General features: G+C 43.0%; 1 protein-coding gene across 3 annotated transcripts in view; it reads left to right on the top strand.

Annotated features, from left to right (window-relative positions):
* Positions 1 to 26,295, top strand: part of PDE1C (phosphodiesterase 1C) — a 446,524-nt gene that overhangs the window by 366,523 nt on the left and 53,706 nt on the right. For all 3 annotated transcript variants that reach the window (XM_027840217.1, XM_027840219.1, XM_027840218.1), the window contains 7 exons: positions 2,181 to 2,321; positions 3,300 to 3,400; positions 8,467 to 8,595; positions 15,006 to 15,107; positions 15,682 to 15,802; positions 22,282 to 22,363; positions 25,468 to 25,588. In XM_027840217.1, the coding sequence (XP_027696018.1) occupies positions 2,181 to 2,321; positions 3,300 to 3,400; positions 8,467 to 8,595; positions 15,006 to 15,107; positions 15,682 to 15,802; positions 22,282 to 22,363; positions 25,468 to 25,588 (797 nt within the window). The remainder of the gene's footprint in view (positions 1 to 2,180; positions 2,322 to 3,299; positions 3,401 to 8,466; positions 8,596 to 15,005; positions 15,108 to 15,681; positions 15,803 to 22,281; positions 22,364 to 25,467; positions 25,589 to 26,295) is intronic.

The raw sequence follows: 26,295 nt of genomic DNA, 5'->3' as shown, positions 1-26,295 counted from the left end.
TATTGCATTTTTATTTTTTTAGTGTTTCCCAATTACATTTTAATCTGGTTCTCTGACTCAGCCCATTTAGCAGTGTTGGACATCTCTGCTCCAGGTAAAGATGTCAGGAGAACCGAGTTCCCAGTGAGGCACCTCCTTCCACTTTAGTGCATCTTTGATGGTTAGAAAGTGTCTCCTGACATCAAGCCCCAAATTCCCTACTCAGGAATTGTTTCCCCCATTGCTCCTGGATGTGATCTCTTGGGCCAACCAGATGAATTAGAAACTTCTGTGGTACTTGGAGACAACCTTGTGTCTTCTGGGATTTTCTTCTCTCTCATTCTTTTCTTCTATACCTCAGTCATTTCCAAGATCCCTTTATCATCTGGCTTCTCCTCTTCTAGACACACTCCAGCTCAGTTTGTGGGCTTTCTAACACAGTGCTGTTAGCTGTTGTACTATGGTGAAAGTCATGCTGGCTCTGGAGGTAGAGGACCTAGATTCAAATCCTGACTTTGCTGATAGAGCAACAAGAAAATGAGGTAGCTGGTCTAGAGTGAGGTGTAATAGGGGTGTAAGTAAGGTGTGGGGTGCGGAGGAATAGAGGGCCTGGACATGGAATCATGAAGACCTGGATTTGAATCTTGCCTCAGATACTTGTTAGATGTGAGACCCTGGGCAGGTCACGCCTTTTCTCTGCCTCAATTTCCTCATCTATAAAATGAAAGGCTTTGGTTTGGATTGGAAGGCCCTTCTAGCTCTAAATTTATGGCCCTGTGATCCTATGAACTGAACATAGTCCTCTAGATGTGAGCCAAGTGAGGCAGATCGTAGCAGGAGACCCCGTTCTGGACCTGATACTGTTGGTCGTTGTAGCCCAAGACCAGGTTTGATTTTGTGCTCTCTATGTCAAACTGTTTACCTATGTGACTCTGCTGCAGGCAGTCCCCAACCACTTGTTGTCTAACTGTGCCTTTCCCAACTTGGACTTGGGAAGTTGATATTTGGAACTTAAAATTAGGACCTTAAATCTATCCCGATTTAATGTCTTCTCATTAGGTCAGACTCAATGTTTCAGACCATAGATGGAGGGTGTCCCCAAAGTCTTAAGGTGGTTTTAAGCTATTAAAGACTCTGGGGATACCATATATGTATGTGTATGTGTATCTGAATGTGTCGGCAGCTGGGTGGCGCCATAGTGCATAGAGTGCTGGGCCTGAAGCCAGGAAGACTCATCTTCTTGAGTTCAAATCTGGCCTCAGACACTTACTAGGTGTGTGACTTTGGGCAAGTCATTTTATCCTATTTGCCTCAGTTTGCTCATCTGTAAAGTGAGCTGGAGAAGGAAAAGGAAAAGCCATTCCAATGTCTTTGGCAAGAAAACCCCAAATGGGGTCACAAAGAGTTAGGCACAACTGAAACAACCAAGTAACAAATATAAATGTGTATCTATGAATATAAATTGTGGATCTGTATGCCTATGTATATGTGTATGTGAATGTGTGTGTGTGTGCATGTGCATGTGTGTGGTAATGAATTTTTCAGTGATATTGACCTTCATCTCAGTCATAGAGAAGTGGCCATCCATGATGGATTAATGAACCAACCTCTCACTCAATTATTCAGTCTATTAGTTAGCACTTATTAAGCACTCCCAATATTCCAGGCCCCAGAAACCACTGGTTGTTGAATTATTGGAATATATGAATGCAGCATATATGTGAAAAAGGAAAAGAAAACAACCCTCAGGCTATGCAGAGTGGCATTCTCCCAAGGTTACTGATTGCTCTGGTTAAAGACCTACATTGGCCTCTGGGCCCCCTCCCCCATTGCCCCTGGTTCTGTCATTCAGTGACAAACAGGGGAAGCCTACTCTCTGTTCCATGGCTTGGCCCTTTAAGTATTGATCTCTTCTGAATCCTCACCACGCTAAGGGACCTTGGATCCCTCACTGTCCAGTTGTGAGTTTCAGGCACTTGGTGGCTAGAGCCCAGAGCTGTTCAGCCACCCAATGAGACTCAGGCTGTTGGATTCTTTGCCATTTCCTCCCAAGGCAAAGCCCCTGCAGTGATGCTGAAGCTCTGAGACTTCCCCAATCTCCTTTCTCCAACTTCACCTTTGGGCCTCCCCCAAGGATCAGCATGGGTGCCTCATATAGTTGCTGGTCATCTGTGCCCATGACTGCTACCTTCTTCTTCCAGATTCCCATTTCTGCTCTTGTCTCGTTTGTGGAAGCACTGGAGGTAGGCTACAGCAAACACAAGAACCCTTACCACAACCTGATGCATGCAGCGGATGTCACTCAGACCGTCCACTACCTCCTCTACAAGACAGGGGTTGTGGTGAGTACAAGGAAGGAACCTAGGGCCCTTCAGGCACTGTGAATGTTCTATTTGGTCCCATGGTGCTGGGGAGCCCAGTCATTGTCTGATGGGCTCCTGGGTGACCAAGAGAGTCACTATGGGCTGCCCTGTGTGGAAGGGAAAGCGACAGAGCAAGGTGCCCAGAGGCCTGGGACCCGGGCTTGAATCCTAGCTCTGCCTGAGCCCTTATGTGACCTTGGGTGGGTCACTGCAGCTCCAAGGCCTCAGCTTCCTCCTCTTTGAGATCAGGGGGTCGGGCTCGATGGCTTCTGGATGTGTGTGGGGTCCTGTGGTTCCTTGCCTCACGTGTGTCCTCCCGTCCCCTCCTCAGAATTCCTCTGGGGTTTTGTGGGAATGGAGTAAAGGCTGTGACAACCTCACTCTGGGCTGTTGGGTAGGACGGAAGGGCCTTGAGAGGAAGAATGTGTGTATGCACGTGTGTGTGTGTATCTCTGTGTGTGCACGTGCGCGTGTGTTCCTCCGACTATCACACGGTTCTGCTTCATACACCAATACAGCAAGAATATGTGTCTGTCTATGTGGGGACTCCTGTCAATAATCAAGCAAGTCTGCACTTATTAATCACCTGCTGCATGTCAGGGAACGGGCTAGGACGTAGGAAGATTAGAATGAAGCAATCCCCACCCTCGGCTGTGACTGTAGACAATACGGCCCCTTCCTGGCTTAACTCGATGACCCCGTGTTGTCACTTCCCTTCTCTGGCCTTCAGTTTACTCATTTGTAAACTGAGAAGGCTCCCCGAGATGACCGCAAGGGTCCCCACGGCACAAAGTCCTTTTAGTTTCTGATTCTGTCCTTTTGGAGACCTGCCCTAGAAGTCTGCTTTGGGGATAGCTGCGAGGCTGCCTCGAGAACCAGGGAGGGATGTGCAGCAGCCTGGGAGGGTCCGTCAGAGGAAAGGACCAACTTCTGATTGCTTCCTCATGTCTTCTGCAGAACTGGCTGACGGAGCTGGAAATCTTTGCTATCATCTTCTCAGCGGCCATCCACGATTACGAACACACCGGGACCACCAACAACTTCCACATTCAGACTCGGTGAGGCAGGGGGAGGGTGACTGGAGATACTATGTGCAGAGTGAGAGAGAGTGTGTGTGCGTGCGTGCATGTGTGTGTGTGTGTGTGTGTGTGTGTGTGTATGTGGAGAGAGAGAGAGACAGAGAGAGAGAGACAGACAGACAGAAAGATAGAGACAGAGAGAAAGAGAGACAGAGAGAGATGGAGATAGAAATAGAGATAGAAAGACAGAGACAGAGAGACAGAGACAGGGAGAGAGAAAGACAAAGAGACAGAGAAAGACAGAGACAGAGAGACAGAGAGAGACAGAGACAGAGAGAATGGTGTAGAACACAAGGGAGGGTTAGGGAGGGGAATGAGGTTTTAATGGGTCTAGATCAGAGGTTTTTTAACAACTGTCTGTGCCCTCTGGCAGTCTGGGGAACCTATGGACCCTTTCTCCAAATGTTTTTAAATTAGTAAAATAATATATATAGGATTGTGAAGGAAATCAATTATATTGAAATATAGTTATTGAAATATGTATATATATATGAATGTATATGTGTAAAATAAGCAGGCAGGAAGACCTGGATTCGAATCCTGCCTCAGTCATCTATGTTACCCTAAGCTGTCCAGATGGTGCAGTAGATAAAATGCTGGACCTGGAGTCAGGAGGACTTGAATTCAAATCCTCCTTCAGGCAACTTACTGGCTCTGTGACTCTGGGAAAGTCACTTAATCTCTTTCAGCTTCAGTTTCCTCATCTGTAAAATGGGAACAACAGTAGACCTGCCTGCCAGAGTTGTCCTGAAGATCAGATGAGGTAACACATGCCAAGGTTTGCACAGCTTGCAATGCAGCTATGATTATGATTAATAATTATTAGATAAGCCACTTAATCTCTCTCCCCTCAGTTTCCCCTTCTATGAAATGAGATGACTCCATGCTTTAAGGTCCCTTCCTGTGCTAAATCTCCAATCCTATGAACTTTAAAGATGTGTGTCGTTCAGTTGTTTCAGACGTGTCTGACTGTTTGGGACCCATTTTGGGGTTTTCTTGGTTTTGCCATTTCCTTCTCCAGCTCATTTTACAGATGAGGAAACTGAGGCAAACAGGATTAAGTGACTTGCTCAGGGTCACACAGCCAGTAAGTGTCTGAGGCTAGATTTGAACTCATGAAGAGGAGTCTTCCTGACTCCAGGTCTGGCGCTCTATCCACTGCGCCACCTAGCTGCCCAAAGATGTCTGTAGGTGTGCTGTTCATTGGTGCTTATCATTGTAAACCCCTGTAGTTATCAGTAGCACAAAAATACCATTAAAACATAAGGAAGAATTAGGTGCTGGTTTCAGATAGAATGTGACTGAAGAGAACAAGAAATAGAAAAAAAAAAAGATGAAACAGGAACCTTTCTGGGAAGAGACAGAGAGGGGAACTCAGGAACACAAGGGTCCGGTGGCAGCTACTTATTCAAGGTTCCAGTGAGCCAAACCCAGGGCTTTCTAATGGTAAAACATAATGGCCTTGAAGGGCACAGCCCCCAGCCCCCCAGCCCCAATTGTGGAACCATAAAAAGAAGCCAAAGGGAATTTAGCCAGTAGCTTTGATTGAGCTTAGTTTTTGTCAACCTAGAAAAAGGGATGGCTTTTTAAGGGTTTTCACTATGCTTGAGAAAATTCTTTAACTTTCTGCTTTGAATTCATCCATGTCCCTGAATTGACCCAGAGACAAGAAAACTTAGCACAAAATCACCCAAAGACCATAAAAATGCTAAAGCTGTAATCTCCAACTGTGGAAGTGAACCCTGAATGGCTGGGGTGGAGGAGGCAAAGTCAAGTGATTTAAAATCCCATTTCCAGCCCCAGGTGGGGGAGAGATGCATTAAATGTACTCAAGTTGAGGGTGACTGTAGAGAGGCTAGGCACCTTATCCCCTGTCAATTGGAGCTGAAGCAGGGATTTTCTTTGGCAAAATTGTAAGCCCAGGTCAGTTTCCTCAGCGTGTTTCCAGACTTCCTCCACCCACTGGTGTACATATGGGGAATTCAGACCAATTTCAATATTACTCTAAGTAAAGTCTAGATGGAAAGGGAAATTTTCTACCCAAAAAAGTCACATAATGCAAACCAAATGTAAGTGATATTATAGGGTCTCAGAGAATAGAAACACAGCCACACTCTCCCTCTAAAAGGACTAGAGGGTTTCTCAAGAGCATCCAAAGACCCACAGAAAAAGAATACCAGGAAGCAACGTTCTGGAGGATGAAGTTGCTCATGTAGTAATGAGCATGTATATGGCACCTACTTGTGCTGTACTAAGCACTTTACTGTACTAAGCTCATTTGAGCCTCACAACAACCATATGGGGTAGTTACTATTATTATCCTCATTTTACAGTTCAGGAAACTGAGGCAAACAGACGTTAATTGACTTGCCTAAGGTTACACAGCTTGTTTAAGTGTCTGAGGCTGGATTTGAACTGAGGTTTTCCTGACTCCAGGCCCAGTGCTTTATCCACTGCATCAGGCTGCCAGTAAACAGCACTGGCTGTTTATTTCCATTGTATAAACTGATTTGGAGTGGCTGAGACAGCTAGTGCCTGGGATATCTCAACTCTGATGCTGTGTGACCATAGGCTAATAATCACTGAATCTCTTGGAGACTCGGGCAAGTCCCTAAGAATTATTTGCTAAGTTATAGAGGGGTTGGTAGAAGGAGCTCCCATGTGGAAGAAGTCACAGCACCTTAGCAATGTCACTTCCTTTGAACAACAATTCTACAAATTATCACAGATACAGAGTTAGAAGGGACTTTCATGCCCAACTAGTTCAATGCCCTAATTTTACAAATAAGAGAAACTGAGGCCCAGAGGGGGGCCCAGGGTCACACAGTTAAGTAAGTGTCAAAGGCAGGATGTGAAATGACTCCAGTCCAGGTCTCAAACTCCTCTACCACCCAATCTAGAATGAAAAAAAAAATCACAGGCACTCTTAGCTATACCTAGCATGAGGTCAGGTCAAAATAGAGCCAGGGTTTGGTAGAATTTCCTTGGCTCATGGACTCATTCATCCTAATGATTCTCTCTGTCCACATGCTGTTCCCTCTCCCATGACTCCTAGGAAGGGGCCTGATCTAACCAGCTCACATCGCCATTCCATGTGACTCCTCCATTTTCAGAGTTAACATTGAAATTTGATAGCATATTTGGGGGAGGGTGTTTGAAGAATCTGGACCTGCAATTTCAATTGTTTGGAAGATTCTTGGTGTGGAAATTCCTTTCACTGATACAGATAAACAGTTGCTCTGCAACTTACAGTCATAACTGCCTTATCCATGGTCACATAGCTAGTAAATGGCAGGGGGAAATCTTGTCTGCATAAATATGTGTAAAGATTCACAGAAGTTTCTGGGAGCTCACTGTTTAAACAAACACAGCCGGCTTTAGAGTGAGAAGATATGAGTGCAAATTCTAGCTTTGCTAATTACTAGCTGTGGGGACTTAGCATCCCTGGGCCTCAGTTTCCTCAATCGTAAAATATGGGGTTTGGAGGAGATGACCTCTGAGACTCCTCCCAGCTTTAGAAGTAAGAGCCTGTCATACGTGTGGCATCACAAATTTATAGCTGGGAGGGACCTCCGAGGTCATCCAATCCAGGGATTCTCACACTTTTTGGTCTCGGGACCACTTTATACTCATAAAAGTTGAGGATCTCCTCCAGGAGCTTCTGTTTATTTCTTTAATTAATTAATTATTTTTTTTTTAGTTTTTAACATTCACATCCATAAGATTTTGAGTTTGAAATTTTCTCTCCCCCTCTCTCTTTCCCCCTCCCCAAGGCGGTGTGCAATCTGATAAAGGCTCTACATATACATTCATATTAAACCTATTTGCACATTGGTCGTGTTGTAAAGAATTAGAGCCAAGAACTTTTGTTTATGTGGCTATTTGTTGTTTTCTAGTCACTTCAGTCGTATCTCTTTGTGACCCCATTTGAGGTTTTCTTGGCAAAGACACTTCCTTCTCCAACTCATTTGACAGATAAGGAAAGTGAGGCAAAGAGGGTTAAGTGACTTGCCCAGGATCACATAGCGTGTAAACGTCTGGTGTCGCATTTGAACTCAGGAAGATGAATCTTCCTCGTTTTAAGCCAAGTGCACTGTCCATGGTGCCATCTAGCTGCTCTTATGAGGTTATAACTATATTCAATTTACCATTAATTAGCATATTAGAAATTAAAACATCTTTGTATTATTATAAAAATTGTTTTGACCTCACAGACCACCAAAAAGGGTCTCAGGGACTTTAAAGAGTCCCCAGGCCACTTTAAGAACTGCAGATCTGGTACACCAATCTAATTTTTATTAGATGAGGAAACTGAGATTTATAGAAGTCACTTGCCCTCGGTAACATAGGTAAGAGTTGACAGGGTTGGGATTTGAACCCAGGGCCTCTGACTCCCACCCAGTATTCTTTTCCTCCTCCTATCCAGACCATATTGGCCATCACAAACCCCACACTGACAGGCCTTGATCACATCCATGGCAGTTTTGACTGTTGATCTTTAATTTCCAGTTCTCTCTTTTGTCCTTTGCATTAGTTGTTGGGTGGGAAGGGGCCTGTGCATTGGGAAGAGCACTGATGAAGCAAGAAATAAGGTATTCACTCCAGCATGGAGAAACTTTCCTGAAAAAAAATCGTGGGAGTACAGATTAAGCAAGAGACCTTGCAGACCATCGGGTCCAGGGTGGCTGGTGGACCGCAGACTCAGAAGTATGATCCAGAAGCCTCAGAAAGCGAATGTGCCCTTAGATGATGCTAGAATGTCTGGAACGACATTCCCTCCAATAGTCTGAATCAGTTCCCATCTGCAGTCCTGGAGCCTCATAGGGCCATAGATTTAGAGCCAGGAGGCACCTCAGGGCCCATCAGATCCAGCTCCCTCCTTTTACATAGGCTCAGTCCCTTGCCCAGAGCTACTAAACTAGTAAGTATCTGAGGTAGAATTTGAACCCCAAACTTCCTGACGCCACATCTGGCACCCTACCCATTAGGCCGTACTGCTTCTCAAGTCCCTGTGGTTGAATATTTTGTTTCTTTTTTGTCTCCAGCTCAGATCCGGCCATTCTGTACAATGACCGATCCGTCCTCGAGAATCATCACATCAGCGCAGCCTATCGACTCCTCCAAGAAGATGAGGAAATGAATATTTTGACCAACCTTTCGAAGGATGACTGGAGGTGAGAAGCAAAGAAACCCCAAAGGGCCGTCTTTGGGAGAAGGAACATGAAACAGATGAAGATGACTGCTTTTGGAAAAAGCGTCCTCTGCCTGCTTAATTGTTTAGTTCTTGTGTGTGTGTGTGTGTGTGTGTGTGTGTGTGCGTGTGCGTGTGTGTGTGTGTGTGTTTCCTTAAGACAAATGCTTTACAAAAGGCATGTGTTATTTAATCACAATATACACAATATACTAACTGGCTTGCTCACAAGTTTCTATTTTGTCATCTACCATTGTGAAGAATCAGAAAATGGCATGAGAAATGTTTGAGGATGAATAATATAGTCATTTCTGGGTCCTCAGCATTTTGGCTTCCTGGGACAGAGCCTCCATTACCTTAGCCTAGTTACTGCTCTGATGCAGAGAGAGCCTCCTCCCGCTGTCCAATAATGCGCATATTCAGGGAGAGCTTGCTTGGAAAACTTTTGTGTCTTGTATATTATGAGACTCTTAATTTGAGGAGACAGCAAGTACTTGTCAGGCACCTGCTATGTACCGTGCCAGGCACTAGAGCTACAAAGACAGAAATGCAACAATGTTTTCCCTCAAGTTGCTTGCGTTTTACTCAGGGGATACCCCACAGACACTGGGGAGCAAATATAAGATAATTTAGGGAGAGAGAGCATTAATAAGAAATGGAATTAATAAAGGCTTCCTGCAGGAAGTGAGGCCTGGACTGAACTTTGAGGAGGACAAAGGATATGAGACGCAAAGGAGAGGAGGTAGCACATTCCAGGCATGGGGGTGGGAGATGGCGTGCTGAGCGTGGACAACAGCAGCCAGCCCAGTGTGGGTGGGATAGAGAGTGTGGGAAGGGCAGTCCTGAGAAGGAAGTACGGAAAGGGAGGCTGGAGTCAGATTGTGAAGGGTCAGTTATTTATAGTTTATCTTAGAAGCAATAGGGAGCCACGGAAGATTTTTTCTTTTAAAACGGGGGAGTGACACGGTCAAGCCTGTGCTTTGGCAGCTGTGTGTTGGACCTATTGGTAGAGGGGTGAGACTAGAAGCAGGAAGATTAATTAGGAGGCTGTTGTAAAAATCAAGAGGTCTGGCATCGCGGTGCTGGTTGAGTTGAGAGAAGGCAGTTTGTTTACCTTGTAAGCTTAATATAATATTTAAATCATGTTCTTGTTGGTAGCATCTATCTTTGCAACCCTCCCACACCCAACACCTTTGAAGGTTCCCTCTCTCAGGTGACTGACTATACGTCTAGGAAATGATGTGTTTTAGTTGGATGCAACAATTTCTTCTTTTCTTAGTATCCTGCCCTTGATTTCATTTGAAGTCATCGTTCAGCTATAAAGAAACATGTTTTATAAGAAGAGATGTGGCTTTAATTCCCTTTTCCCAGGGTGATTAAATGCTTCTGGGAAAAGCCATCTGAGGAATCCAACTCATGTAAACAAATCTGTCTAGAGTTGTCTTTAGGGGAAACGGTGGAGTCAGATGCCAACATCCATCAATGCATTTCACTTTGGTTGATGACCAGCAGGGTTAGTTTCCCCCTTCACCAGCACCTCTTCTCATCCTTGAATCATTCCTTCAAGGCCCAGCTCAGGTGCCACTTCCTATAGGAAGCCTTTCTTGTTCTCCTTTGTTATTGGTGCTCTCCCCCCTTGCCCCCTTCCCCAAATATTCCTGTATATACTGATCTGTTTCAAGCTATGCCCTCCCAGGAGAATGGAGATGCCTCAAGGCAGAGCTGTGTTTCCTTGGGTCTTTCTATCTACAGTATTGATATTAAAGATGTTCTTGTTGGATTGGAGCCTTTTTAGCCTGAATGAGAGTTTGTGTGGCATTCAGCCTCAAAACCAGGAAGAATGAAGTCCAGCTGCTGCCTGTGAGACCTTCTGTCTACGTGACCTGGGGCAAGGGCTCTGGGTCACTTGTCACCAAGACAGCCCACCCCATCCACCCCTAAATTTACTTTTATCTATGGCCCACATATCGGCCCATATATTTTCTCGAGAGGCAAAGTTGTGGGGTGGAGGGTTGGCCTCAGAGTCAGGAAGACCTGAGTTTGAGTTCTGCCTTTCACACATACTCATGGTGTGATAGAAAGCAAGGTTTCCTGTAGGAACTGTCATGTGTGCTGTGTGTGGAGGCGAGCTTAAGCTAGATGAGGCCGAGGTGAGGAGGCAGAACTCCACCTGTGGTGGGCCAAGCCCTAGATGAAAGGGCAGAGGTGGAAGGTGGCAACAGCAAGCTGGCTGGTTGGGTTGGAACAGAAGAGTGTGGCCAGTGTCAACATCTCAGGCACTTCTGTCGTGTCCCCACTGTGCTCTCGCTCTCCAACCATCTACTCTGTTGGAAACTTAAACTCCTCCTCTTCTTCTCCAGCTCTGACAGGTGAGCTTTGTGCCTTATCTATCTAGGAACCAAACTGCTTCCTGCACAGTCTCACCACCATGCCTCCCTTTTCCAGCACCCATTTATGTGTTTGTCTTCTATTAGAATGTGAGTTAGGCAGCTCAGGGATAGAATGCCAGGCCTAGAGTCAGGAAGACTCATCTTTGTGAGTTCAAATCCGGCCTCAGAAACATACTAACTGTGTGACCCTGGGCAAGTCACTTCACCCTGTTTGCCTCAGTTTCCTCATCTGTAAAATGATCTGGAGAAAGGAATGGCAAACCACTTTGCCAAGAAAACCCCAAATGGGGTCATGAAGAGTTGGACATGACTAGAAATGACTGAACAACCTTAGAATGTGAACTCCTTGAGGGCAGGGACTGTCTTGATTACTTTCTTATGTATCTCCAGAGTTTAGCACAATGCCTGGCCCAATGTAAATGCTTCATAAACACTTTATCTATCCAGGCAACTCTCTTAAGACAGTAAGTTGCTAATCTTCACTGGTCAAGAGTGTCTTCATTTGCTAGATCTCTAAACCAGTGGTATTCTAGGACCAATTCCTATCCCTCTCCTGGTCATTGAAAAGTGCTAATTTCTAGGAAGTGTCTGGGAAATGTGAAACTCTTCATTAGCTCAGTACTGACCAAATGGGTCATAGGACCATAGATTTAAGAGTCGACTGGGCCTTCAAGGTTATCTAGACCAACCTTCTTCATTTTACATATGCGGAATCTGAGGCCTACAGTGGTTTCAGTGAACCGTCTGAGGTAGTAATATGGTCTTTATTGAAACCCAGGTCTTCAGACTCCAATTTCAGGGTGTTCCCATTATCCCACACTGCCTCCTTCTTCAAACATGGAGCCTTCTCAGTCTCTAGCTGAAAAAGTCTGATGAAAGAACTGATTTGTGTGAAAAGAGCTTGTTTTGTGTTTACTGCTCTGCAGATGATTGGGCAGGTAATGGATGTGGGGTTGTATGGATATTGGACGTCTTCAGCTGCTCTCCAAGCATGTGAGGGGTATCAAGAGTTTCTTATGGCCGGCTCTTAGCTTTATCTCACAGCATATTCTAAGCCCCAATGTCCCCTACATAATACTCACCCTGAGTCACTCTGTGGGTCCTGCTCATGGGCTATGTTCATTTGTTTCAGGCCACCCACTGACTATGTCTACTTAACATTAAGACAACCGGGAAATTAGAGAAGTAGATACATTGGGAACCAAAAAAGCTTATTGAATTAGTAAACAAAATGAAAAGCTGGTTCTTTAAAAAGACGAAAAAATCAACATGCCTTTAGCCAGCCTGATTAAAATGAGTGCGGGAAATCAGATGAAGGAGAGAAGAAACAAAACAATTTATCTGAAATAACCATATAAAATTATATGCCAACAAAACTGAAAACACGAAAGAAAAGGATTATCTATCTATCCAAACACAGAGAGCCAAATTAATAGAACAAAAAATAGAGATTTTAAAGAATACATTTCAGATATTCAGCTATAAAGGGATTACCAAGGGAGGGAGATATACCTGCTCCAGATGGATTTATAGGCAAATTCTTTTAAACTTATAAAGACTATCTATAATATCTATACTACACAAACTATTCTTAAAAATAGAGCAAGAAAACAATCTGCACAACTCCTCTTTTTCAGACAAATAGAATTCTAATACTTAAACCAGGAAAGAATAAGAGAAGAGAACTAAAAACTGATATCATTATTGAATATCACTTTTAAAATTATACATATATATACATATATGCATATATGTTTATGTGTGTATGTATGTATGTATTATGTATATTTATCTCCACTATGATCAAGGTACATTTATACTGGAGTTGCAAGGATTGCCCAATATTAGAGATAAAATAATTGTATTAATAATACTAAAACCCTAAATACCTCAAATTGCATGTTTATATCATTTAATTCAGAAAAAGCTTTTGACAAAGTGCAATACTCATTTATGGCATAAAACCTGCAAAGGGTAGCTTTGAAATAGATTGGCCATTTAAGAAAATATTATAAAAAAGTATATTTCTAAAATACAAAGCTAGTATTATTTGCAATAATAATTTGTAATTATTTGCAACACTAGAAGCTTTCCCAAGAAATATAGGAGTAGAGCAAAGACCCCCGGAGTTATTTGACAGCTCCAAAAATGCTAGACATAATGGTAAAAGAAGAGAAACAAATTTAAATGATAAACATAGGTAAATAAGAGACAAAGCTGTCCTTACTTCCTGATGATAGAGTAATTTACTTAGAAACTCTCAGAGAATAATCAAAATGATACAACTAATAGTGTCATCAAAGTAACAATAGACAATCTCTCCAAATCAAAAGCATTTCTACATGGTGATAGCAAAATCCAGGAGGAAACAGTAAAAAAGGGAGTGCCATTCAAAATAACTGCAAAATGCCTAAAATTCTGGGGAAGTATCTATGAACGCACAATTAAGACTTGGAAAGATCTGATTTAAAAACAAAACAAAACAAAACAAAACACTTCTAAAGAAATAAAGACAACTTAAATAATTGGAGGGCATTCTGTGCTCATGGTTGGGCCTTGCTAATATGATGAAAATAGTAATACTGCCTAAATTAATTTATGGATTTAGTAGTATGCCAATCAACATGCCAAGAGGGTGTGTAGGGTATTCAAGGAGGACTAGCATGTCTGGTGTGAGAACTTGCACAAGCCCTTTCCAGGGTTGCTTATTCACCTTCCTGTCAATCCTCCTTCCTTTTTTCCTCTTGGCTGGACCCTGACCCTCTCCACCATGCCTACTACTATGGGAGGGATCTCAGATTCCCTACTCTACTCCAACCCTCAGTCCCACTTCCCCCCTCCTTCTTGCCAGTGATAGGACACCTCCATCATCTTCCCACCTCGATAAGTGGACATAACTACTTATATCACTTGGACGGACATGGAGTCACCGATTTCAGTCCTTCTGGTAAGGTGGAAGACCACCAGGTTTAACCATCTGTCTTGGTGCCATACCCTTCAGACTCCCCCATCCTCAGGCATTGCTATCTGATCTGCCCGAGCACCCTGAGGGCCCTATCATCTATCCTCCAACTACACCCTTAAGACTACCAACCCCTTCCCCCACTCTGAAACTTGTTCTTCCTCTATGTGTTGTCTGTTCCAACTACAATGTGAGCTCATTAAGACCAGGGAGTGTACTACCCCTCCATTTGTATCCTCAATACTTAAATAATGATTGGTACATAGTAAATCCTTAATAAATGACGTGTTTATTGATTTCATTCATTTAATAATCTAATATGCAGTAAAAGTGAGAATGGAAATTACTTGGCGGAAGAAATCTCTATTTAATGAGAATTTCTGGGAAAACTGGAGGGCTTTTGGGTAGAAATTAGGTTTAGACCAAAACCTTATACTATATATCAAAATAACTCAAAATAGATGTGTGACCTAAATATCGAAGGACATTCTTTAATATCCCCATTCTCTACCCTCCCCACAAATAGAAATTATATATAAATAGAATTACAAAGTTTTATATATATATATATATATATACATACACACATATATGTGTATGTATATATACATATATATATATAAAAATGCACATATAATTACAAAATAGAATTACAATCAGGCAATTTTCTTAGCTATGGCCAAAGGCGATTTCTTAACCAAAGATGAGATAGAAGCAATTACAAAAGATAGACTGGATAGTTTCTGTTGCATAGAATTTAGTTGATAAGAATATTCTTTATGCTTTTTTCAGGTTCTTTGGGGGTCTTTTCCCTTGTTCACTTATCTTCTGTCTAATCCTCCTTTTACCCTGACTCTGGCATTCTTACTAAATAATCCAGCCCTTTATCACGATCATTCCTTCCACAAAGATACTGCTTGAATGGCTATAGAAGTTAGATATGTCAGAAATAATTAGATTGGATTGTTCAGAATGGGTAAAAAATTCTTCTTTTCTCCCTTTCCCCTCCTTCCCTCTTTCTCAATGGCATCTCCACTTCAGGGAATTCCGGACCTTGGTGATCGAGATGGTGATGGCCACAGATATGTCCTGTCATTTCCAACAGATCAAGGCCATGAAAACAGCGTTGCAACAGCCAGAAGCGTGAGTCACTTTATTAACCCGTAAGCCGCTGTGAAAGACAAGCTGTGAGCGTACTTGGCTCTGACATTGAACTTCTAAAGCCTGGCTCCCTTTGAAGGAGCTTCCTTGAGTGTGCAGGAAGACAGTTCTGTTCAGATAAATTACCACTGTGGTGGTAGAGATCTGAATTGGCCGTTTTAAAAAAACCAGACTAACAGCAAGTACTACCTAAGGAAGGAGTTTCCCTAAAAAGAGAAGTTTAAATTCAGCATTAGGTGAAACTGTCATGATTTCAAGGGTCTGCCCAATCCAAGGAAACAGAAGTACTGTGTATCGGGAGGCTATTGGTTTCCCTTTGCCTTTGGAATGACTAAATCGGCACACAAAAGATGCAAAATCAAATACTTAAGAAGGTTGGTTTTTCAGGGGTGTTCCTTATATTAGATCCACCAGGAGATTGTGGATCCCATTCATGGGTTAAGGTCAGTTTCTTGACTTGGCTAAAGCAGGGTATGGCATGTGTGTATTTTTTTAAGTGCTTAAAACATGATGGACACAGATTGTCATGAAGTGGTTGGTTTGTTTGGGTTTGCAGAATTGACAAGCCGAAAGCCTTATCTTTGATGCTGCACACAGCTGACATCAGCCACCCAGCTAAAGCCTGGGATCTCCATCATCGCTGGACCATGTCGCTGCTGGAAGAATTCTTTAGACAGGTAACTGGGACAATCACAAGGTCATACGGCGGCTTCACTTGTTGGGGCCCATGTAGCAGGACAAGATTAGTCCCTTTTCTTTAACTGATGTTTTCTGACTTTGTATATGTATGACCTGCTGAGGATATTCTCTATGGATTAGAGCTAGGGAAAAGAACAAGAATATTTCTTGGGAGAAGATAAACAATTTCACGGCCTCTTAGGCCTCTTTCTTCTGGAGTCTCTGAACCTCGACCTATCTGATTCCTGAATTGTTGAAATATTTAGAAAATGATGTTTCTCGACATCAGTTACTTTGCTGTTGAGTGTGGGGCGGTGGCCTCAGAGGAGCTGAGTTCAAATCCCCACTCAGTCTTTAACTTACTGTGTTTTCATGGACAAATAATTTCCCATGTCTTTACTTCATCTAAAAATGAGTCTAGACGACCTTTAAAGTCCTTCTTTCTCCCAATCTATGACTTAAGGCACCGGGCTCCCAAGGTTATTGTATGGTCAAATGAAATATTGCAAATACTGGGTTGGAAGACTGCTCCTGGCATGAAGAGTACATTGGTGCGGACCTCTTACATTTCTGGATTGCTGCCTCTGCTGGGACTAGGGAATAGCGGTATCTGGGACCCTGGAGGCATCTCAGTGCTTTCTCATCTTAGTGGTCTGCAATTTGAAAATTCCCATTCCCAAACTGGATCTGTGGCCTCCTTGAAGTAGTGACATTCCTCCCATGCAGATTCCTGCCACTGCACCAATCACACCTTCTCTGCCACTTAACATCTTGGGGAGTTGCTTGGGGTAGGGAGTGGGGTGGAGAGTTGTGATTCTGCAGGGATGAGAGACCTGCGGCCTCGAGGCCACATGTGGCCTTCTAGGTCCTCAGGTGCAGCCTTTTGACTGAGTCCAAGTTTAATAGAACAAATCCTTTTATTAAGGGGATTGTTCTGTGAAGTTTGGATTCAGTCAAAGGGCCGCACTTGAGGACCTGGAGGCCGCAGGTTCCCCACCCCTGCCCAGCCAGGATGGGTCCAAGGCAGGGTTCTGACACAGATACTTCTCACTACAAGGCTGAGTGGCTTTCTCCACTGTACACTCTCCGGCCCCATGAGGAAGGTACAACAGGTGTTAAGTGTCTTTGGTGTTGTACTCAGGTACAAGAGAGCGTCTCTCCTCATGACCTAGACTGTGGGAGTCACTTTTATTTTCTCATCCTTTCAGTATCTGTGGTAGACTAAAGAGCAAACTCTATTTTAACATAGACACAATCTTATTGTTAAACATGCCCATTTTGTGGATGAAGAACCTGAGGCTCATTGACATTGGAGTAGAGGTAGCATAATACAGTGTGGAAAGAACACTGGGTTTGAAGTCAGAGGGCCTGGGTTCAAATCTAGGTTTCACCACTTCCCATGACCTCAATCAAATCATTTCATCTCTCTAGGCCTCCGGTCCCTCATTTGTTAAAGGAGGGGGTTGAGCCAGAAGGCTTCTAAAGTTTCTTTTACCACTAAATCTCCCATCCTAGCTAGCCATGTGCATAGTCTTCCTGACTCCAAGGCTGGCCTTCTATTGGCTATGCTGTGATTTCCTCTGGTTTAAAAAGAACTGCAACACATCTAATTCTTGATTTTTTAAAAATTGAATTTGATGCCAGCTGGGGGAGCTGACTCCATTTTTAAGTAATCATTATTTGGTACATGATTTTTATTGGCAGCATTTTAAATGAGTTTCTGCTTTCCACAATAAATGATCAATATACTATAGGCACAAAATTACTTCACATCCCAGCCACAGATTTGAAATTAGAAAGAAAAATAAAAACCCAAACATTATTGGGGTCAGTAAACCTTTTAAAAGTGACTTTTGAATCTTGGGTTATGCACTGAAATTAGGGAATGCACTTAGCTCATGTGAAATAGCCCTTTCACGTTTGGGAGAGTATCTTACCTCTTCTCATTTTAATAATTACATTTTCCAACTTCCAAGCCATTGCCTCAGGGTGATTTTGGAATGAAATATCAGCTTTCAAAGGTCCATAACAGTAGATGGGCCAAAATTTAAGAATGCCTCAAAAGACTAAGCTGCCTCAACTAATACACTGTTGGGTTTTCCCTCATATGACAAAGAAAATAGAGATAAAGGGATGCTGAAATTGAGATGCTGACCAACAGCTCTTGGAATCCTTCAGAGAGGGATATTGCTGAACCCAATGACTAGTGAACAGAAAGGCCAAGTTAAGCCAGGAGGCCCTGAGATGCCCTGCTCCCTCCACCTACCCTAACTCTTCCCAACATGCTCAGCTGTATTATCTATTCTCCAGCTCTAGGTGGGCCCCTCCCAGTACTGACTTCAGAGCCTCCTGGGGTCTATGTTACCATATCACCCCCTTGTAACCTGCAGGTTACTTCCCTGTCACTTGCCCAAGCCACAAAAATGACTAATTATCACTCTGGGTGAGGCATCTCTTTGACAGTCAGGGGACATTGGAAGCATCTCTAAGCAAGCATCATAGAGTAGTGAAGCGAATAAGCATCACATTTTTATTTGTAAATAAGATAATAAAAAATAATAAAAATAATCAATGTAAAGGGTAGGGAGATATAACAGATTGTGAGTTACCTTGGGAGTCAGGAAAGCTTGGGTCAAGTCCTGCCTCTGACATTCTCAATGACCTTGGGCAAGTCATTCACATTGTCTGGCCATGCAGGTTGGACCATCTCACCCTGCCCTCTCTACTCAATAAACTTCAGTGGCTCCCTATTATCTCCTGAATCAAATGTAAATCCACTGATTTTCAAAGTCCTTCATAACATGCCTCCTTCCACAAACCCCTTTCCAGTCTTCTGCCACTGTACCCCCTCCCCCAGCATACTCTGGGATCCCATGATACCAACCTCCTTGATGTTTCTTGCATAACATGCTCCATCTCCTATCTCCAGGCATTTCCACTGGCTATCTCTTGTGTCTGGAATTCTGTCCCACTTCCTCTCCTCCTTTTGTCCTCCCAGACTTCCTTCAAGGTCCAGATAAAATCTAACCTTCTATGGGAAGCCTTTCCCAATCCCTCTTGTGCCTCCCTCTGTCTATTATCCACCATCTATCTTGTCTGTGCATTGCTGTTGGCATGTTGCCTCTCCCTTTAGACTGGGCACTCCTTTAGCCTTTCTCTGTATGCCCACAGCTTAGCACAGCACCTGGCACATAGTTGTGGGTCAACTCACTGATTGACACTGCCCCAAGCAACTCATGAAGACTATCAGTCACAGGCACATTACCAATCTGCCTAGGGTCACCATGCCAGGATGTCAGTGGTGGAATTTGGCCCTTGGTCTTCCCAGCTCCCAGGGCAGCCACTATCCCATGATCAGTATAAAATGAAAATAAAATATCTCTGTTTACAGGCAGATTAGAGATTGGAAGATTCTACAGGCTAATGATAGCAACAACAAAAAGCTGCCCATTAAAAAGAAAAGGGTTTGACTTGAGGTGTCCAGATAGCCTGTCTACACAGTCCAAGTTCATTTAACAGTGGCTCATTGGCCTACCTTGCCACTCTAGTGCAGACATAGTCCAATAACCCGCCATTTCAGATAGGCATTGAATGTCACAACTTGACGGGAGTTTAGGGATCATCTAATCCAATGCCTCCTTTTTTTTTTTTCAGAGAAGGGGAATGATTCAAACAAGAAGAAGTCTAGGCTTTAGCCTCCACATCTGGGGCTCTTTCTGCTCCCCCTCCCCTGGGCCATCCAAGCATCCATCAGCATAGCATGCTTGGAAACTTGAGACAAGGAAGGAAGCATTGTGTACCCATGACACACAAACACTGTAGAAACAGCGCACTGAAGGAAACTCAGCCTTCTGCTCCCATTCCTGCAGCCCTCAAATGCACTTAAATTCCATTGTGCCCTTAGGGTTGAACTTCCAGATGGGCCAAACCCTTTTCCTGCATTTTAGTGGAAGTGACGCAGAAATTGGTGCTTTTACTTTGTGGCTTTTTATTCTCTGGTGGGACAAGATGTAAAGAACGTGTAGTTTAGGGAGGAGGCCATCGTTTCTGGCTTTAATTATTATTCATTGACGTCTGGTACACCCTCCAGACAATCCCACTTGGAAGGAGGCTGATAATAAGTAGGGACCAGGAGAATGAATGGGTGTGACAAAGTAAGTGCCCTGCAACAATGACAAGGGCCTCTGTTCTCAGATTGTGCAGCCGGAGGAAAACAGCTCAATAGGGTCGAGCCTTCAAAAGTCATAAAAAGAGCCAGACGTCCCATGGGGGGCCTATTCTAAACAAACTGTCGAAAACATAAACAGAACTCCATCACTGCAGGAAGGCTGGTCATCTGTTTTGTCCTACTTTCTCCTTGATTTAACTATTGATTATTTCTTTCAGGTCCTTTTTGGTTTTATTCATAGCTAGCCTTATTTCAGATTTGTACAGAATTTGGTTTATGCAAATGATCACACGCGAGGGTTTTTATGAATGAGAAGGCTATGAAGTGACCTGGATTCTAGGGGCCTTGCGACCATTCACATACTGGCTAGCTTGAAATGACTTCACAAACTCAGAATTCTGTGGAGCTTTTCCTCCCTCCTTCCTGCCCCTCCCTCAGCCCCCACCAACTCCTCCAGGGTCTTCTTTTTCCCCACTTGGAGATTATTGGGGCATACAGAGATTACATCTGTCAGGGCTCGTCCCTCATTGTCCCCAGAGTGCTGGAATTGCTCCTTTGAGTGGACCCTGGGCCTAATGTGCTCTCCAGCTCATCCGGTGCTGCACAGGCCGAGGGAAGTCCCTGTGCCCTCAGGCTGTTTTATTACTCTCGGACTTACTTATACTCATTGAACTGATATTTGCTTCAGGCACATTTGCTCCTCAGTGGCTCCACACCAGAATTTCCCCACAAAATTCCTAAGATCTGTGTTCAAACATCCCTTAAAGTACAGGTGATCCACACCCAACCACTCTGCTTTTTGGCCCAGTCATTTTACTCTCTTATCATTTGCATTCATGATAGGCTTGCACAAAGTCACTCATTATGATTCTTTTTCCCTCTCTCAATCTCACACTACTATCCTTAATTTTTTTGTTACAAACTTAATAATAATAGCCAGCAAAGATTTTTCAAATATTATTTCATTTAGTGCTTAAAACAACACTGGTATGTAGGTACTATTATCTCCTCTTTTAAAGATGATGAAACTGAAGTAGGTAGAGGTTAAATTGACTTGTCGCAGGTCAAACAACTAGTAAGCGTCTCAGATTGGATTTGAACTCAAGCCTTTCTGAGTCTAGTCCCAGCGCTCTGCCCTGCCTAGCTGCTTTCACAATCTTCAACATGCACAAACATTTCAATGTATAAAGAACAAGAAAAGTGTGTGTATGTATGTATGTATGTATGTATGTGTGTACACACACACTCACTCTGTTTCTCTTTCATTCTCGTCATATCTAACTCTCTGGTGTTCTCTTTATTGATGCATGTTCCCTATCTCTCCCAGGAGACAGTGAGGTCTCTCCCAGTGAAGGGACCGTGGCTCATTCCTCATTGTTCTTTGAGCTTCTCTTTCTTTTAGCCTTCTGAGGTTGCAGAGGGAGATTGTCCACTGCTGAGACTTAAGAATTCAGCAAGTCAGTCATGACTAAAAACAACAGGCAAAGGAGGGCCATGTGCAATTACCCAGAGACCTTTCTCAGTCTGTTCCAGCTGCTAGGACCTTCCCTCTGCGATGGCATTTACATGGTGGATAGCTAACTCTTTGCATGTTGTCTCTCCCATTAGAATGTGAGCTCTCTGAAGGCAGAGAGAATGTTTTTGCCTTTCTTTGTATCACCAGGGCTTAGCATAGTGCCTGACAAATAGTGATCATTTCGTGATTGCTTGTTGACTGATTAACTGATGCTGGGAGCCCAGAATAGGAGGTGACAGCAACACAAGAAGGATATTAGGGTAGCCCCGGACCCCCAAATAGGAGGATAGCTGACACACCCAAAATAAGGGCACCCTCACACTCCTCAGCCTATGGCAGCAGGTGAAATTTCCTGAAAGGGCGAGGGAAAATTTCACATGATGAACTAGGGGTCCAGCATGACCTGAGGGAAGATGGTGAGCACTCAACATTTCTGACTCAGGGTAATGGTCCTTAGCCCACAAGGTCATGCTATTCTTTTGAGCTGTCCAAGGTAGGCAGGCCCCTGAAGAATTCTTGGCTGTGGTTTATGTTGGAGGGACAATCACTATCAGACAAGTGAGATTCTTGTGTTCTGATGACCTCCCTGTCCCTGGAGGGCATGATTAAACCATGAGGAGTCCTGGCCCCTTGACTCTTTTTATGTACATTAGCAGGGAATAGAAAACCCTATTACATTATGTAACTGAAATAATGAAGGCCAAGTCCAATGTCCTTGGGTGGTAGGTGCTAAGATATTGGTGGTTGGCCAGGTCTGCCTCCTTCTAATCTGCTATGCCCTTCTCTTTTCCCAGGGTGACAGGGAAGCTGAGCTCGGCCTTCCTTTCTCACCTCTGTGTGACCGCAAGTCGACCATGGTGGCTCAGTCTCAAGTAGGTGGGTATCGGCCATCCTGTCCCTTGAAATCAGTACCCTGCCAGCGCATAGAAGTGAGTCCTTTCTCTCAAAGTCCATTCGCAAGAAAGGAAAATGGGGACAAGCAAGGAGGATGTTGCTTTGCCACGACTAGGTTGTTTCTGAGTTGATTCTGATTTCAAACAGAATCATTCCATGTCAGAGCTAGAAGGGACCTTACAGGCCTTCTAGGTCAGAAACCCCAACCTCAGGCACTTACTAGCTGTGTCACTCTGGGCAGGTCATCAGTTTGCTCATGTGTAAAATGGGGATAAATGGCAGTATCAGCCTCAGAGTGTTGTAATTGAGGATCAAATGAGATAATGAATTAAAGAAGTTACCTATCATTATCGTAAGGAGACTGAGACACAGAGCAGGGCAACAGCTTGCCTGAGCTCTTTGGGCGAGTTAGCCAAATATCCATGGCCATGCTGAGGGTCAGGACTCTCTGTACATGTGGACATGACTGCATTCCTCTGGCATTTAAATTCCCCCACCTTGCCAAGGAGTTTTGACTTCTCAGGAGCATAAGAAATACTTGTTGGTTGATTGCTTTTACAGATGAAGAAACTAAGGCGATCAGAGGTTAAGTAACTTGTCTCTGGTCACATAGCTAGGAAGCATCTGAGATGGGATTCAAACCCAGATCTTAGTCTGGTACTTCATCCTCTGTACTATGAAATGTGTGTGTCTGCTCCATGAAGACCAATTTGGCTAAACAGGGAGAGGTTCATCATTGGGAGTTCAGCCATAAGGTAATGAAACATTTTGGCCAAAGCCACCTGCTTTGGATGATTGAAATGAAAATGATGTGGATGAATGAAACCATGAAATGGGACCATTGATTCATCATCTACCATGGGACATTTGTTCCTCTTGTATTGATCCTAAGGAGAGACCACTATGACAGTAGCATCTCTCATGCCAAGACTGACTGTAGAGATGAAGAAGCAGAGACATTCTATAAACACTTTTGTCATATTCCCCAAACATCATTCAACCTATTCTTTGAATCTCTGTGACTTCATGAGAAAAACTGACCAAGAAACAGATGATGAAACTTATGGTGGGAAAGATGGTATGGGATGGGGGGGTCATCTGCAGATGTATATGAACTAGGCCTGTGATTGTATAGGAAAGAGAGAGTGGGTTGGATTGTACTGGGTCAGGTGTGCTCCCTCACATGCAATGTACTATTTTAACGCTAGCATTCTTCTGGTGATGTCATATAGCTATGTCTCCAGCAGATGAGGAGAATGCTATATTTTAATTATGTAATTATTATTTAATTATATAATTAGATATAAATTATATATTATATATGTAATTTTATATATAAATATATTTATGTATTATATAAATAAAATATTATTATGATTATATTATAATTAATTATATGATATATAAAATATGTAATAAATATATAATTAGTCCAGGCATTCTTAATTTGTAATTCATGAGATTTGTTCCCCCCACATACGTGTGTATAATAACTGCATTTCATTATAAGGTTTCCTTTGTTATCCCATGCATTTTATCTTATGTATTTATTTACTTGTGTATTCTGAGAAGGGGTCCATAGTCTTTACCAAAAGGGTGCATGACACAAAAATGATTAAGGACCACTGAACAAAATTTTTAGCAAAACTTTTGATAAAATATCTCATGCTGTTTTTGTCAGGACCATGGGGAGTTACGGATTAGATAGTGGTATAATAACATGGATTTGGGACTGGTTGGATCACTGGACTCAAAGAGTAGTTCTAACTGTTCGATGTCAATATAGCAAGAAGCTCCAGTAGAGTTACCCTAGGGATTTGTGTGCTTGGTCCTCTGCTGTTTAACATCTTTGTCTGGGCATCAAGGGCGTACTCATCAAGTAGGCAGATGATGCAAAGTTAGGTGGGAAAGCTACTACGCTGGATGAGAGACACTTGACAAGCTAGAAGAATTAGAAAAAACATCTAATATGATAAAACCCAATAGGATTAAATGTAAAATGTAATGATCTTATTGCAATATAATGATTTTAATGATGTGCTGATTTTTGCACTTGGGTGCAAAACGATCAATATCGTAGTCTCCAATTAGTCAAAATTATTAGTGACCCAAAGGACAATTAAGAGATAATTGCTGAGAATAATAAGCTGAAGCATATTAACAATGATGATTCACATGCAAGAAGTAACATGAAATATGTCTAAGAAAAGTAAGATTGGGAAATGCTGATCATGTGGCGTGAGGTACTCACGTTTTATACTTTCACCCTCTACAACCTAGAAGAAGACCTCATTGGCTTCATGTAGAGGGTTTATGGGCAAAAACTCACTGGTGAGAAGGTATGAATGGGTTGTGTTCCACCTGTTGGAGGAAGTAAGTCAAGATCATGGATCCATTGTTGTATAAACTTCAAGATTAGAGGTGGGGAAAAGGCCAGTGTCATTTAGACAGCCCCAGGCATCAACACCATGAACACTTTTTTTTTCCCCAAGAAGATATGTTTAAGTCATCAGATATGATTACTAAATGACATCAAAATTGACTATTTATCTGAAGTGAGTAAAGGCATAGACAACATCTTTATTGAAATTGCCAATGACACAATCATGTGTGGAATAGCTCAGACACTGAATTGTCATTTATTACCCCAAGGCTTTTGACAATAGGTTATACCATAAGGCTGACTATAACAATAGTTAAAGGAACTGGGATATTTAGGCTGGGGAAGTGAAGACTCCAGATGAAGTATTTGAACCCAAGATCTCTGACTCTAGCAATTTTTCCATGATACTCGCTGCTATAATATCTCTATCTGAAGTCTGACCACTACCCTCTACTCCTTGCTCCTAACTGAATTTATATTTAAAATTAATTTGATGGTATCTTCTGTGAGAATTAACCCCCAACAATGATAATGATGCTGATAGTAGAAATAATGATAACATTAGTAATATGACTCCTTAGTGTATGCTTTCTGAGGTTTTAGAGTTCTTGTTTTCCAAAGAAGGGAAGGTCCCCTGTGTGCTTGGAAAGCATGCTAAGACTGTGACCCTGACTCATCTGTGGACACCCTGCTTTCTCTTCAGGTTTCATTGACTTTATCGTGGAGCCCACCTTCACTGTTTTGACCGACATGACTGAAAAGATTGTATCTCCACTTATTGATGAACCCTCCCAACCTGGTGGGACTGGGCACAGACGCTCAAGGTCAGTGATGGACCCTATGAGGCTCTGGGTGGGGACACTGACTTATGACTAAAGCTGGGAATTTATTTCCTGCCAGTGATAAGTGCCCACAGTTTGATTTCTACAAATGCCTGGTGTGGGGGAGAGGAGGGAGGTTTGTGTTTGTTGCTTCATATTTTTTTCTTAAAACACACAAAGTTGTAATGATCAGGTTCCCCCTCCCATCCCGATATTGTAAGGCAATGGAAGAGGGGAAGAGAGGGAGGGCAATGAGAGACCCTTCATCACACCCTCCAGACTATACCAGCCCCTCCCATCCTGCTTCCATCTATTTTGGGCTTTATCGTAGAGGAGAGAAAGGAGAAGAGAAGAGTTGAAGAAAAAGAAGAGGAAGGCTTAGGAGAGGAAGGTGGAAAGGGAAGGCACAAGGGAATGTTGGAGGGGGTTATACGCTCTACCTTATCAGAAGCAGGTGAGCCAATTTAAAATTTCGGAGAGGAAAAGAGAAGCCTGCTTCTGTCCACCACTATTTCCTGTATAATTGCTGCAAGTAATGGGTTTATATCATATTACCACTCCATTAATCAGCCTCATTCATTATTTGATGGGTTTCATCATGTCAGCATTTATGTATCTGTGGATGACCTGCATAATGAACTTTAGTCTACCAAAAAGCTGTTTCCAAAATGTTTGTATCCATGACATTGAGTTGCCATCCCTTTAACAGG

The sequence above is a fragment of the Vombatus ursinus genome, unplaced genomic scaffold (genome assembly GCF_900497805.2).
Source record: "Vombatus ursinus unplaced genomic scaffold, bare-nosed wombat genome assembly UNPS02014840.1, whole genome shotgun sequence".
Lineage (NCBI taxonomy): Eukaryota > Metazoa > Chordata > Mammalia > Diprotodontia > Vombatidae > Vombatus > Vombatus ursinus.
Note: the sequence above shows the minus strand (reverse complement) of the source record. Positions and strands in the feature narration are given on the sequence as shown.